This window comes from Corvus moneduloides, chromosome Z, assembly GCF_009650955.1.
Source record: "Corvus moneduloides isolate bCorMon1 chromosome Z, bCorMon1.pri, whole genome shotgun sequence".
Classification (NCBI taxonomy): domain Eukaryota; kingdom Metazoa; phylum Chordata; class Aves; order Passeriformes; family Corvidae; genus Corvus; species Corvus moneduloides.
In genome coordinates, this window is record NC_045511.1 from 34,402,708 (window position 1) to 34,419,169 (window position 16,462).

The window sequence follows — 16,462 nt, forward strand, 5'->3', positions numbered from 1 at the left end:
CACATGGTAAATCAGCTCAATTTAATTTTCTACTTCATTTACTTTATTAATAGTCTGGAGAAAAGACTATTTGCCATGCAATATTCTGCCTTATAATGGGTAGTACCATCACACAGAGTAGTTAGAACCCCTGAGAGGAGTCTACCCACACACTATATGACTGTACCATCTTTCTTGTATATCTGCAATTGTATCTTTATTTGGAGAACAGAATTAAACTGACAACAAGCCCTTACAATTTTACATATTGAGATAGTTACTCTGCCTGACCTGAACCTTCTTTTTAAAATTTATTTTCTTTCCAATAATAAAGATATTTGAGTACAAAATATAAAAATCAGCATGCTTTATGATATGTTTGTTAATAATAACCTGATCCCTTTCACTGGAGAACTGTTAGAGCATTCTTTTAGTCAACCCAAAAGGCAGGAATTACTTTTTAGTTGCACATTTGTTCTAGAGTATTAGGTTTAATAAAGCTAACAAAGAAGCAAGGTACCTAAAAATGAAGTACTACAGCTTCTTAATGTAGACATTTGTTGGACAGGTCTATTCTCCAGATGGTGAACTGGAAGAATAAGTGACCTTACAGTCTACTTTGGGTGCTTTCTGGAGACTTCCTATAGCTAAAAGTACCTCCAGCAAAATAGTTTAAAACAGTAAATCATAAAACCATTTTAATACATTTTTGCAGTATACTAATTAAAAAAATCAGGTAGGCTTTATTTTTTTCTATAGTTCATAATTCTAATTTCTAAATGGTTATGAAACAGAAAAAAAATGTTTCTGACATATCGGGTATGACCTGAAAAGACGGTTTACCTCTTGCTGATAAGAAGTCAGTGTGAGATACAATTTCAACATATTCAGTTATGAGAGAAGAGAAAAATAGCTCAAAACAATTAAATATTGAGGAATGGAATAAACATTTTGGCAATATGACTTTGAAATTTCAGTAAAGCTAAAGCCTTGGAAATGAAAATTAAACAAAACACAATCCCAAATGAAACAAAAATATTTGCTTAATTTCAAACTTTCTTTTCAAAATGCATTAGACTGACCCTTTTGTGGACTTTCTTTTTTTTGATACCCTGTATTCTGTATATAACAAGCAAACTCTGTTCTACAAAATTGGCTTTTTGTAGTACATGCTGTAACTCAGATAATTTTCACCTGAAAGTCCAATTGACTCTTTAGCCTGAGTATGGTTGTAAGCTGAACTCCAGCTGAAAAGATGTATTTTGAAATAACCCCCACCCACCCCCCTTCTGGCTATTAACCATATAGATTAAAACGTTCTATCAAAAGAGCAACCCCTCACACTCACTTGTATGTCCAACACAACTTCATTAGACTATAGACTTCTGTTGGACAGACTTCAGGACGTTCCATTCGTTCTCCTCTTTCAATCATCTGTGCAACTTCACCACCTTTCATTCCCTGGAACAGGGTGACCAGAACAGTCAGTCATCCAAGCTGCAAATGATTACAGCACACATGACAGCATAAATCAAACAAAGGCCTGGAATTGATTTTTGGGCTATGCTTTGACTCATTTGTTGCAACAACTCCTTTTAGTTAGGTAAAGATATTGGTTCAAATTTGCTCCGAATTTTTACAGATAAAACAAGGCCAAATACAACCACTCACCTTATATGGCTTTTGTCCATAAGAGAAAGCTTCCCACATTAAAACCCCAAAGCTCCAGACATCACTTTTGCTAGAAAATTTGTAGAAATTCATGCATTCTGGAGCATACCATTTGACTGGCCATTTTCCATGACTTTGTGCCTAAAATATGTCATAACCGAAAGGAAAAATCAGGCTAGATACAACAATAAGTAGTAAACACAACCTGAATGCACATAATTCATGTTAACTTAGCTCTGCACAAATTTGTACTAAATACCATAACATTTCTTACGCAGTTAGCATTAGAGAGAATGGGTAACAACTTCTTCAAAAGTGTTACCAAATTGTTACTAATCTTCAACTTTCAAAATAATGCATTGAAATGAAAACTGTGGTAAAAAAAAAGGCTTAGCTAGATGACTTGGAGTCATGTTCTTAGTGACATTTAATTTAAAGTTGCTCTTTAAAAATAGTTTTTTCCATTTGGCTCTCCACAGAGGGTAAGAGAGACATGTCCAGGTGGTTGAAGTGGGTGCTCTATTTCAAAGCACAGTGACTGCCTTGTGGCAAACTGCAGTTTACCTGAATTATGCTGTAACGCTGCATTATGCCCACTGAAGTGTCAAGCTATATGAGCACAGTGCTAGATCTAGTGACAGGACCCTACTGCATCCTGTGGAGTTGTAAAGAAAATGGACTTTTGATACTAATTCTCAAGGCTCTGAGGCTGGGATTGACAAGCTTCTCTGGCTAGGCTGGTGGCAGTGATTTAAGATGCCTTTTCTGGCAGCAGTTACTACTATTCCTATACAGGAAGGTCATCAGAAGGGAGCATGTGCTTGCTCCTCCTCTGCAGTGTTTCATGGGCTGGATTATTAGTTTCAAAGAGCCGATAAAAGGGCATAGGCAGAAGGAAGAAGTAATTTTAATTGCAAGAGGAATATATCAGGAAAACAAATATAGACATGTAACTGCCTTTATCTCCCACCTTTTACCTTATTAAATGATGCAATTATTCTAATCATTTTGGCTGTACAGAGGTCCAGTGAATTTAAAACCAAGATAAACAAATTTTGCTTAGGTTACTTTATTATTTAACAATGCTATTCTCTCAAAAGCCTTCCCTAATTCTGTTCTGTAAGACAATGTATTAGTGCTAGCCTACATTTTCCTTGAACATGACAAGAACTGTTTTGCAACAAATACATTTTCCCCCTTTTATGTAAGGTAGTATCTCATTTCCACAATAACTTTCAATTTTCTAATGACAAGCATACCGAAAGTAAATGAAAATAGACAAGTAAAAAGAGGGATGAGCTTTTCCCTCTCTACATGTCTCTAAATGTTGATCACATATTTTGAATTTGACAATCTAGTATCAGGCTATAAAACAATGAATGACACATAATATTTCAGATTTTCAACTTGCAAAACCAATTGCATTTCAACTGAAAATATCTTTATTAAGTTATGTTACTACACAGCTTCCATGTTGGGTTAAAACCTTACCTTGTAATAATTTTCATCAGCACTAAGAGCTTTAGAAAGTCCAAAGTCACTAATTTTGGCATAATGTTGGGTGACTAATAGCACATTTCTTGCAGCCAGATCCCTATGAACAAAATTATTCTCCTCCAGGTATTTCATCCCCATGGAAACCTGATGTACCAGCTCTGTTATATTCTTCTCTGTGACATGTCTGAAAATCACAATTGAATTTTAAAGAGGTCAGTAGCTCATTTTCCTGACTTTTCATGGAGTTCAAATACAAATCTCTACTTTGAACTTGTCCACATTACACTGGGAACCTGATCCACTTACATTTAGCTGAGCTTCAATTAGAAAAGGCAATCTACGCTCCTGTCCTGGGCAAGATGCTGTGTTATCACATCAATAGAGGAGAAATTGAAGGATATGTGAAAATTCTCTCATTTATTGAAAATACGCTATTTTGGCAGAAATATTTGACATTTCAGAAACATGTTTCAGTGAAGAATAACTACAATCATTTATTATTACAGTGACAACATATCAATTTTAATTGTCCAAAAAGAAAAATAAAAAATAAAAGAAAGGACCTGTATCGTATGGAATGGAATCAAAGTTCACATACCTATTTTTTTGCAAAAATTTGTTCAATGGCCCAAGTTCAGCCATCTCCATTACCAACATCCAGGCCTCAGCTTCACATATCCCTATCATTCGGACAATATATGGGTTATCCAGTTGCTGCATTACATTTGCTTCTCTCAGTAATTCATCTTTTATGGCTGGATCATTACTCTCGTTCTTCAGAATTTTTACAGCCACGGGCTTGGCACCCCTGCAAAAAAGAATCAAATTCTGGGACTAGTTGCTAAAAAATCTGTGCACTAATGCACACAATCTTCATCAGATGTTTCCATTCACATAGTACAAATTGGGACAAAAGACACAATTGACACTCAGAGGAGAAAAAAAACAGCCATAACAGGAACATCTCTCCATCAAATGCTCAGAAGACAGCTAAGCAAAAGAGCAAGAATGAAAAGAACCTGAGATAATTACAGATTGTCATAAAAATGCCTTAAGAAGCCTGAAAAAAAGTATACTGGACAAAATTTTCTTGTCCACTCTGGCAACAATAGCATAAAGCTCTTCTGGCAAGAAAAACTATAAAGAGCTTTCTAAGCACTGGAGTGTTTTGGGGGTGAGACCGGAACACACAGCGTTGCCAGGCCCCAAGGCAGTGCTCTGAAATCCTGAGAATCTAAGCCTACTTCTGCAACCTCCCATTCATATAGCAAACTGAAGGAGTGACTGATGAGATCAACAGAGCTCAAGTGTGAAACAAGATTAAAAAATACACAAGCCAAGATCAGAGCCCTTCAAATCCCTACAGCCTATATTGGAAAAATAAAAATCCTTCCTGCTTCTGAAAACCCTGGTTAAAGAAATCCCTCCAACTTCAAGAGATGGGAGTATGTACATAATCAGTCCATGCACATAAACAGCATACTGATAACATTTTACTATGAAAATGCATGAAATCAAGTACAAACAGGATCTGTTCCTACGGACATGACATGGTAAAAAATGATAAAACATGTTCTGTCTCCTTGAAAATCAACATTTCAGCTTCAGAAAAACTGGTATTTATCACACTTACTTTAGGCAAAGCTCTCTTTGCTATAGGTAAACTGTCCATGGCACTCTACACATTTTCTGACAGAGATGTTGTGCAGATGGGAAATACTGTGTAGCATTTGTACTTTTGCAAACTATTGAGGAACACAGTGGAATTCCCACTCTACTATCCCCGTCAGGAGAGAATATAGTCATAAGCAGCATTTCGCACTTTACAGACTAAAATGAGTGCATACATGTATGTACAAAGAGAGAAACTGGTGAATATTAGCCCAAATTAGTTACGGTCTGTCACCCCAAATGATATGCAAAGATTACTGCTGCTCCAAAAAGTAAAGGCTAGAATTTTTACATATTAGATTCCATGAAAATAGAAGGCAACACTCACTTTTTCATCCTATAGAACCCTTTCTTTACAGTACCAAAGTTGCCAGAGCCAAGTTCACCCTCCTCCAAAGTTAACAATTTCCTGTCAAGAGTGACATTTTTTGGTTTAATTTCATCTGGATCAGCATATGGACTTTCATAGACCTCAGTATCCATGGGTAAGGCTTCTCTCTGATCACCTGCAGTTCAAACAATGAAAAAATAAGACATGATTTTAGACATTTTTGCTGCCACAGCTAATATATTCACCTTTTCTATGTTCAAGATCATCAGTGTGTTTGACTTGTAAGGGCATTATAAAGAAACCACAAATATATAGTCCATATAGCCCATTATAAGCATTTTAGAACACACCAAAAGACAGTGGCCTCCCCCTGGTGACATGCTGTAACTACTGAATATCTGTGCAGGGTGAAACCAGGATATTCCTTGACAGGAGGGTTAGAAGTTGGCCCTTCTCCTTAGTACTTCCCATTAGTTACCTCACATAATTCTTCACTCAGAATGCTGCCTTAAATGTACTTCATTCTTAGGCACCTTGCTTTAATTGCATTATGCTTGGCACTGTGGATGCAACAATTCTTTTTATGATGTGCAAGGATATAGTTTTTAGAGTCAAGGAAATAATAATATTCCACTTCAAAATGGAAAAAGGGTTTCTGCTAAAAGATTTTTGTTATAGATGGTGAAATCTGACATTTTCAGCTACCAGGACTGAGTTATGATAGCAGCTACACCAATATGTAACAGAATGTGAAATATATGCAAGAAAAAAGAAATATGGATTGAGAGAGATCTCTGCCATAAAGAAGAAAATTGCATTAATGCTATATATTACTCTGCCTACCTCTTTCTGCTCCTGTAATACCTCTGTTCCTTTGCAGCACATAAGGATTAAAAGGTGCTTCTTCTTGTGGGTGGCTAATAGTTGACTGAAGCTGTAGCACACAAATAAAGTTTTTCTGTTTAACAATGAATAGGTAAGTCAAAAGCACTTTTTTTCCCCAAGGATTTTGGCATAATGATTGCAAGACACCCATACGTAAGAATCAGAAGGAAAGGGAACCAGAAGAGGTTATTTCATTCTGGAGGCTATTGTTAGAGCAGGCTAAAAGCGTAGAAAGATATGACAAATATTTCAGACCATTAGATAAGAGAGAATTAACTGTAGTGGGTCATGCACAAATCTTATTCTGCAGATATTAAATTTACATCCTCTTTTCAAATTTGCCATGTAACACAAATAGTCAGAAGGATTTCTCTTTAATTTATCCTTCCTCCTTCTTCAAGTTATCTCTCCCCCTACCTAGGCAACAGAGAAATTGCTAGCAAAAATGAAAACAAAAAACAATTTCCTGTTTCTCTTGTGGATATTACAGAGGGACTCTATTTTAAAGAAGTGGAAGAAACTGGAGTAAAAAGTTACTACTTTAATAGGCTTGTGTAACCATCAGGGACAAACATAATGGACCAGATATTAGGACATCTGCTCTAAGAAGGGAGAAGATTACCCAATTAATTAAGCATCTGGTTCAAATACAATTCTTCTGCCTTTACTCTTGTCAGAGAAATAATATGGAGTACACAAACCGTCTCATCCATTGTTTGTTCTGGAACTCTTCACCTGGGTACGGCACAATGAAGTACATAGATGAGGGAAACTACTAAACTGGTCGCTTCTGTTTGTGAGCTGTTGGGAACACGGGAATTACAGAACCTATTTCTGCACATTAGCTTCTTTTCAAGTAAAGAGAAACAAAGCTCTGGTGGAAGGTGTCCTTGCCCATAGCAAAAGGAATGTAACAAAATGATCTTTAAGGTCCTTTCCAACATAAACCATTCTGTGAAGTTTCCTGTAGTGAACTATTGGATGCAATAGAAGTTTTATCATTTGGAAACTGCATTTAGTAGGGGAAACACCTGACCTGGGAACTACAGACCTTGAAATCATGATGGTATATGCCCAGTTGGCTGAAATAGAAAAGGTTTCACTACACAGATTTTACTGCAAACCATGTGTAGGAAGCCAGTTTTCAGCAATATTCTGGCCTAGTGGGATGAACACAGTGAAATCAGGCACAGTAAGGGTAATGTTTCTGACTTGAATTGCTTAGTATTTGGAACAGTGTTAAAGGGCCATTTGCTGTCAAAGCAAATCACAAAACTCTGGAGAGTTCTGGGATACATCAAGGAACAAACTGTCTGATCTATCATTCTTGAGAACAAGGGAGGCAAATGAAGGTATAAACCAAGATCCTCAGCTCTAGTTTTGTTTTTCTAGACTGATTCACCCTGGCAGATTTCCAAGACCTGTGTCACTATTTTACACAGGCAATTCACTAACCTCAAACCCCCATTAAGACTGGAAGTCAACTTTTAACTGGCCAAATGTAATTAACATACACCAAATTTGAACACCTCAGGAATCCATTCACTAGTGAAGAACAGCTGGTAAAAACATAGCTCTGGCCAAGACCTAGATGAGTCCTTAAATTTGACACCAGACATTTCTGCTCGTTGCAATTCAAGAACAACAACAACAAAAAAATCAGAAAGGATTGGATGCTCTTGCTCAGCAACTGCATTAAAAAAATAAGTACATCAATTCCATGCTTGTAAATAAAGCTCTGCAGCTGTGAATTGGAAATCACACAGTGACACCAAATACAACAAAGTGGGTTCTCTTTCTCAGGGAGCTGCTCATGTTTAAGAAGAATCACAGTGTCTTGTTTATCATTACTTAAGTTGGTTAATATATGTGGAGTGTTATTTCTAATTGTTGCAGATGGATTCAATAGCTTAGTAATGTCTTTTTCATTAATACTCTTTTTTTCCTGTCTGGAAGGAAATGGGAGACCTGGCTACCCTGGACAAAGAGAAGCCTGAGGTTCTCAAGACTTCCATGCCTCAGTATTCAATGGCAAGTTCTGTAGCCACATTGCCCAAGCTGAGAAAGGAAAATGCAGGGACAGGGAGAATGAACACCCTAAGTCCACTGAATGGACTTAAGTTAACAATGAACTCTTAAGTCCTAAGGAGAGGATCAGGTCTGTGGTCATCTAAGGAAACTGAATGTGTACATGCCCACGGGACCAATGAGATTCATTTGAGGGTACTGAGGGAGCTGTCAGACAAAGTTGTTAAGCCACTGTCATTTTTGAAAAATTGTGGCAGTGAGGTCAAGTCTCTGATGACTGGATAAAGGGAAATATGACTCCCATTTTTAAAACGGGGAAAGCAGAAGACCGGGGGAACTACAGAGCAATGAGTCTTTCCTTTGTACCAGACAAGGTCAGGAAGCAGATGGTCCTGAAAACTATGCTAAGTCACATGGAGAAAAAAGGGGTGTTTGGTAACAGCCAACATGACTTTCCTAAGGGGAAATCATATCCAACAAATTTGGTGACCTTCTATGACAGGGCTACAGCACTGGTGAATGGGGCAGAGCAGCCGACACTGTCTATTTGGGTTTATGCAAAGTGCTTGACACTGTTCTGTATGACATCCTCGTCCCTAAACTGGAGAGAGGTGGGTTTGATGGATGAACCACTTGGTGGATAAAGAATTGGCTGGATAATCACACGTGAAAAGTGGTGGTCAAGAACTCAATGTCCATGTGGAGACCAGTGATGAGTGGTGTCCTGCAGGGATGGGGCCGATGCTACTCAGCATCTTTGTGGGTGACACGGACAGTGGGATTGAGTGCAGCAAGTTCATTGATGGCACTAAGCTGTGTGATGCAGTCACACTGGAGGGAAGGGATGGCATCCAGAGGGACCTGGACAGGCTTGAGAGGTGGGCCTGTGTGAAATTCATGACCTTCAGCAAGTCCAAGTGCAAAGTCCTGCACCTGAGTCAGGGTGATCCCAAACACATCTACAGGCTGGGCAGAGAAGTGATTGAGAGCAGCCCTGAGAAAAGGACTTGGGGGTTATGAAAAAGTTCACATCCAAAGCCGCTTGACCAGCAAAGTGAGGGAGGAGATTCTGCCCCTTAACTCCACTATGGTGAGACCCGACCTGGAGTACTGCATCCAAGTCTGGTGCCCCTACCATGGGAAGGACATGGAATTGATGAAGCAAGTCCAGAGGAGGCCACAAAGTTGATAAAGGGACTGGACCATCTACCCTACCAAGACAGGCTGAGGAAGTTGCGGCTGTTCACAGAGAAGAGAAGGTTGTGTGGAGACCCCGCAGCAACATTCCAGGATCTGAAGGGGGCCTACAGGGAAGCTGGAGGGGGACTCTTCATTGGGAATTGTAGTGATATGACAAGGAGTAATCGGTACAAACTGAAAGAGGGAAAATTCAGTTTAGATAATAGGAAGGAATTCTTTACTATGAAGGTGGTGAGGTTGCCAAGGGAGGCTGCAGATACCACATCCCTGGAAGTGTTCAAGGAGAGATTGGATAAGGCCTTGAACAACCTGGTCTAGTGGAAGGGGCCCCTGCTCATGACAGAGGAGGCTGGGACTAGATGTTCCCTAAGGTCCCTTACAAGCCTTAACATTCTGTGATTCTATGATTTCTGGCTGAACTACAATTTAATACTTCACAGGCACCTTTTCAGCTCCTATTAGCAACTTGGGAAAATTGTGCAGCACTCAGAAAACCTCAGACGTTTTTCTTTAGTCCTGCCAGTCATGTACTCACAGCATGTACCCACCTTGCATAACTTTGAATTGGATTTTCTACCAGGAATTGGAATTTTTTTCTCTTAAAGTCAAGAAGACTGACTAGAAATGGGGCAGGAGATATGCATCCTTGCATATACAGTGATCTGAGTGATAGTAAAATAAAATTTCCTTTTTATTTAACTGTCATTTAAATGCAGATTCCCTTCTGCCCTACACTTTTAAAACAGCAAGTTTAATTTTGTATATATTTTTTGGATAAAAGGATCTTTTTTTAATACATCTAAGGTATAGGATAACTGATTACTTCTTGTATTCTTACAAGAAACCGAGAATGGGCAAAATGATCGTGGATTTATTCAACCAGTGAAAAGGAATACAAGAAAAGAGTTCTCTAGAGGAGCCTGTTAAAAACTTGACAGATGAATGAAATGGCTCCAACTACTCTAAATCTGACTTTTACTGTACAGATTATAATTTTATAGTAAATAGTATAGTAATATTCTCATGAAGATTGTGTTCATCAAGAAGACTGACTTATACGGCAAGTGCAATATTCTTTCAGGTTAATAATTCTGAATCGAAAAAATGCATACCATAAAGTAATCTTATTTTATTAAAATTTAATAGTGGAATACTGCATGACAAGCATCTCATTAGCCATAACCTCAATGAGCTTTGGCGAAGGCATCCCCGTTGCCACTAGGTGGCAGGATTTCCTTTAAATTGTCTAAATTAACACTTTTGCACTGGTAAAACAGACTGATAAGTTTCGATCTGGATCCTAAAATTTAATACAAATAGTGCATTTGGGAAATAAAAAAAACAAAAAATCCCAGGAATGAGTAAATATAACATAATAATTAAAATAAGTAGAATTTTTCTGGTTTACTGTCTGAAAGCTTTTGACATAGTAGAAGTGATTGTGTAATTAACCAGGTCTAAAGTAAACTCTGCTTGTTAAGGTTAACAAATGGTCAGTCTTAAAATTGTTCAGAGCAGGACTTTTGTCTAGAGTCTAAAATCTGGCAGTATGATGTGGGTCTGAGTATTAAGGGTTAAGTACACGTAAGTGGTGATCAAATCAGGTTTCCTAAACTACTTCCTTAAATGACTGTTTTTTCTCTGGCAATATGCTTCAGTCTCTACTCTGTGTATGTTGCCCAGAAGGCAGGAAATAGGTATTTAACAGCAGAAAGTGACCAGAGCAAGACACAGGTTTTACCAGGTTAACAGAAAGCAGTGTGACCAAAAACATGTCTACAGAGTTCAGACCCTACACTCATTTTTCTGAATCAACCCAGAATGTGTGATAGTTTGGCATTGTATTTCAGGTGGTTTAGGGCAGATCATGAGACTGCATCTGTGTTTGTATGTGATAAACACACAATGAAAAAGAGATGTGGGTCCTCCAGGGATACACAGCTGACAACAGCTGTTGGTACTTCAGCATAAAAGTGAACTGAAGCTGTAGGAAAAGAGTATTTGTTATTTATCAGGATTATCAAATACAGTATATATCGAAACACAGCTTTTCACTCCTAACAGTAGCATACCTCTAGGGCTTTTCATGACTGCTCATTTTAATTGAAGAGCAACTGGAAATAAATCAATAAACATAAAGAGAGACTCATGGATCGAATAGGGCCATACATGTTATTCTCAGCATGCAAACAAACTCATAGCTACAGGTTTCAGAACTACATCAATTACTAGACAGCACCATTTTCTGGCCATGCAAGAGCATTTTCACCAGGACAGGGCTGGGGTCCCCTCAGCTCCCTGGCACCTTACCAATTTTCCCATTCTGTTTGGTCTTTTGACATCTTACACTTGCCCAAATGTAAGTGAATGTATAACAAGGTTTGTGCACATAGGTTATGTAAGTATGTATTTTGTTGTTTTTATTGTACCCTAAATGTGCTCATTAATAACATAATTGTGAAAGCAAGACAATTTTCTGATTAGGAAGGAGAGTAGAAATGTAATTTTGTTCTGCTATAACTGAATGGTTTTGAAAAGTAATTTATCACTTACATTTCATGTATATTGGTGGCCAGAATTATGTAAGAAGAGTCCCTCTACTTTTAAAACTCCTCCAAACCCATTGCTTCAGTTATAAAATCAAGCCCATAATTATGCAGGGAATTAGGATAGATGCAGAAAGCTTACAAAATCTTCACAATCTAATTGTTAGTAGTCAAGACAGCAAGTGAAAAGAGGAGGAGAAGAGAGTGAAATTAGTCATGTAAGTATTTTTAACCGAAAAAAAGTATATGAGGCACCTTTTTGCTGCCAGCCTTTGGAAAGGTGTACGATTTGAGTCTTGAGATAATTCCACCTCCTGCCCAACTCTAGAAACCACAATGTCAAAGAGGAATAGTAAATGTGTCATGAACATAGCTAAAGGTTTTTCACAAAACAAAAATACAAGAAAAAAACACTCTCAACTCTTCTGTTGCGTGTGCCTGCAAGTACACATATGATGCATCAAACAAATGTAGTACAGGAAATCTTAGTACTAAATTTTCATCTGTATTACTGTCAAACCATCCTGAACATACCTTAAAGCAGCTTTTAAATTCAAACACATTGCCCTTTCTCCAGATCTTTATTTACAGAGTATGTTGTATATTTCTCCTTCCTCTGTCACTGAACTTTAGCCCCCTTCTCCTACCCCCAAACATATTTAGCAATGTAGATGAGTGGAAAACTTTCATGTCTGGAAGTATGACTAATGTATTGAGCAAAATTTGAAGCACACCTTGGTCATACAACAGACAATATGGTTATTGAAGCAGAAAGCACACAGGTAATACTAATTCCAAACAAAAAAAGAACAGGTGCTACATTTTACATGTGGACTTATGTTCTGTGTAAATATACCTTTAAAAGATATGTGAATATATTTTACAAGAATACACTAGTTATGTTAAATGTGACAAATCAGCATTTCTAGGGGTCACTGAGAGATCATACCTGACTATTTAAAACTATGTAGATGGAGTACTTATTGTTCAAACATTTAGACTAATGCTGAGGCAGAAACAATAAACTGAACCACATTATCAGTCACTTTAAACAGCCTTTGAACTCACTCTGATGTTCTGAACATTTTAGTAGTCCATTTGGACTTCTTATTTTCTGAAAAGATAGCTTTTTTAATTTATAGGATTGGTGTATTTCCTAGTTTTCTTCTAAAAGAAAATGTTTGATTTCACATTAAAAAGGTGTCTTTTCTTTCAAAACACCAAGGATAGCCATGCGGTCCCTGTTGCTGCCAGAAGAACATAAACCTTTTTGACGCTTGACATTCTTCATAGCTGTGATACATAAAAATTCAGTTATTGCATACTGGAAAAGGTTACCGAGTCAGCTGTTTTCTTTTACTTCATGAAATTTTCTTTCCATATTGGGAATAAATGAATACTTAGCTACAGTTTTGCAACAGATACATTCTCTAAGAGGTCAAGTGCTCCTTTGCACAAGCTGAGCATGGATGGTTTTCATTATACTTTTCCAACAAGAGTATCTCCCAGCACTTGAGTAAGCAACCACCTGTAGTGCCTTGATGTTAATACTGCTTAACTCACACGTTTGTATTAGACCTACAGATGCATGCTAAGATGAATACTTCATCAGGCACAGGGACAGTACTACTTACAGTTAGGCTGTACTCACAAAATTTAGGTCTATTATTATTATCTGAAAAACTGTGACCTAAACAAATAAAATACTGAGAAAGGTTAAGAGGACAGCTTAGGAGCTGGAGAACTGAACTGAAGACTCATTTCAAAAGCTCCTCTGCAGGTTTAAATACATACTGGGATGAAATTGATTGCAGCGAGAAAAAAGTAATTTGTAAAATGAAAGGGGTCAAAATCACCTTAAACCTGGTTATGGAGCCTATGGTGAAATGTGAGAAAAGTCCCAGTCCATGCATGCTCTGGGAGAAGCAAGAACAAGTAAGTCTCCATATTCTGCATGGGAAAATTAGCTTCAATACAGACTTTTATCATAGAGTCCTTTCTTTTGCGGAGGAAGCGTATTAGTATCACTAAAAAGGAGATGGTCCATATTCCAATAAACCTAAGCACTTTGTTACTCCAAGTTTGTTCATGGAATAATAGTGAATACTAGACAAATCTGATGTAGATTAACGTTCCTGATATAAATTTTACTCCAAGTCCTTACACACCAAGAGTTTACAGATAAATTATTTGGACAGTCTGCCTTGCATATCACCAAGCAGGTCTTTTTACCTTTTGTGCACCTTCTTAACTTCAAAACAACTTCAGATTTGGGCATGCTATCCCACTAAGACTTTGGAATAGCACCACTGTAGTTTAGACTGTAATATATATAAAAATGAAAAAAATACTGGAAAACTGGTCTGGATGGGAACACCAGTATTAGATCGTTGCTTGGCCATTTTGTTCCTCTACTGTCCCTCTTTTGCTTCTTTATTATAATCAATCCTTTCTCACAAGGCATGGTCATTCCTGTTGCCTTGCTTGGGATTGTCTCCTGCTGGACATCATTCTTCAGTGCAGTGTCAAAAACTGGTGAAAGTCTTTCAGTTGAGGCCTTGCCAGTGTTGAACAAGCTGGAAACACATTGATGTTTCCCCTTCCTCTACCAGCATGGTGGTTGCTCATCCTTGTTCCTATTCTGATTCACTGCAGGCATCACATCTGCTGAAAAACTGTCTCTGCTCACCATTCTGTGATTTACATCTGACTATTAGAAGTGCAATATCTTGCACTAACTTCTACTGAGCTTCACCCTTTTATTTTCCAGGATGTTTCTCTAATTCATCACAATTATTTTGATAGTTCAAAAATTCACTATTCCAATTTACATATTTTGGCAAACCTTTTAATAAATTAAACAAATGTGCAGTATACTAGAAATGTCAGAAACTCTGAAATGCTAATTATCATGGTGTAAATAATATAAAGACAGATTCCACATCCTCCACATAAGATTGTATTTGTATTACATATGTTTGTGGTTGTATTCATTCTCTTCAGGCTGGGTTTTTTTTTTTGTTTGTTTCTGTGTAATCTGAAAAATTGTATTTCAGGCATATTAAAATCTTCATGAGTTACTGCTTTTGCACAAAGGTATTAATGTGCGAGGACCTAGAAATATTAACAATATTTTAGCATACTATTTGCAAAATATGCACTCTCACTCTTAGCTTTGGTGACTTTCCTTCTAGTTATCATGACAAGTCTTAAGCAGTAGTAGTTAAATTTACACTTAGTGAATTTTTCGTGAATATTATGAAATGTACACAGTATTCCCACACTGAGTGTGCTTTCCTATCGCTGCAACTGCATGTATACCAGGAGATATATATTCATGTGGTCTTGTGTGCTTAAACTTCATGGACATGCTTGCAAATGGCACAGATCCGAACCTCAAGGCAGCATTTATATATTTTAACTATTTATTTTGTTTTATTAATTATTCATAATAAATATAATAAATAATAACTATTATATATATTTAATATAAAATAATAAATTTTATAATATTTTTAACAAAAAAAGGGACTGATTTTGGTTGCTTAATTTCCAATGATTGAAAAAGATACCTGATTTTCAGAAATGAAAGTATGAGAATGGCTGATCACAGGCCTGCTAGGAGTCAATAGTCCTGAAATAAAGGTAATTGACCATCAGAACAACAATTTTTTTTCTATAGTGTGGGACTGCATCAAGATAATGACCTAGATGATTACATTCCAGGGAAATGATTAAAATTAACTCCCTATTTCAGATGAAATCAACTACATTGAACAAGACAGTATTATATGATTCTGTGGATGTATCACACCTCAGGTGGCTCCTCTAGTCAATGGACTTCAAGAACTTAGGTAATTATAATAGCAGGTGAACTTGCTCACTCTTCATGGAGTTGGTGAAAGAATCACCCCTAATGCAGTGCACAAGAAATGAAACCCTTGTGCAAAGTCTGATGTTAACTGCACACACCAAATACGAAAATAAATTGAACTTCCATGTCTGCTTCAGTCAGTGGATTCTCAAAGTGAACAATGTAAGCAATGTGGTATCTCTCCTCCTGGTGTTGACACAATCACTATAAATACAACCATCAAGGAGGCATTCTGCCTATGTAAAATACTGGTTTTTTCACATACATTTTATGTGTAAAAGAAGTTAACAAAATTAAATTATGATGAGCACATACAAAACACTGATGAAAGCAATACCATACCAGAATATGTTAATTTTCTTTTCAGCTCACTGTTTACAACACTAGAAAAACAAACTCACAGATGAAATAATATCCAAGAACTAGGACTCCCAGAGCAGTATGTGACTGTAAGCCTTCCCAAATGAGTGCTATTGCTATCCCACCACCTACACTTACCTTAGGAAGTGTTCCAGAAGAAGGATGAGTATTAAAACCAAGATTATCTGTGAAAGAACCAAATGTGAAATGATACTGAGCAAGGTGAGAAATTTGTGTAAGAACACAGAATTTTACAGAGGGGATCAACTGTCTAGTTTTTAAATCACATTACAGTGTTTCTCCTGGACTACCTTCTTTGCTTTTTTCTCTTATACACAGCAGACTCTGGTACTTCTGGCTACAGAGACCAAAGTATGTGCAGATCCTAAATGATTTGAAGGAGCAGAAAAAGAATGGTGG

At 37.2% G+C, this 16,462-nt stretch overlaps 1 protein-coding gene across 5 annotated transcripts in view; it reads right to left on the bottom strand.

Moving 5' to 3' along the window:
* The window catches only part of SYK (spleen associated tyrosine kinase), a 49,705-nt gene that overhangs the window by 2,521 nt on the left and 30,722 nt on the right, over window positions 1–16,462 (bottom strand). For 3 of the 5 annotated variants that reach the window (XM_032096714.1, XM_032096716.1, XM_032096713.1), the window contains 8 exons: window positions 16,181–16,227; window positions 12,064–12,132; window positions 5,993–6,083; window positions 5,147–5,324; window positions 3,746–3,955; window positions 3,142–3,331; window positions 1,651–1,791; window positions 1,328–1,440 (listed from right to left, as the gene is read on the bottom strand). In XM_032096714.1, the coding sequence (XP_031952605.1) occupies window positions 1,328–1,440; window positions 1,651–1,791; window positions 3,142–3,331; window positions 3,746–3,955; window positions 5,147–5,324; window positions 5,993–6,083; window positions 12,064–12,132; window positions 16,181–16,227 (1,039 nt within the window). The remainder of the gene's footprint in view (window positions 1–1,327; window positions 1,441–1,650; window positions 1,792–3,141; window positions 3,332–3,745; window positions 3,956–5,146; window positions 5,325–5,992; window positions 6,084–12,063; window positions 12,133–16,180; window positions 16,228–16,462) is intronic. The other 2 variants (XM_032096717.1, XM_032096715.1) reach the window with 1 other exon arrangement.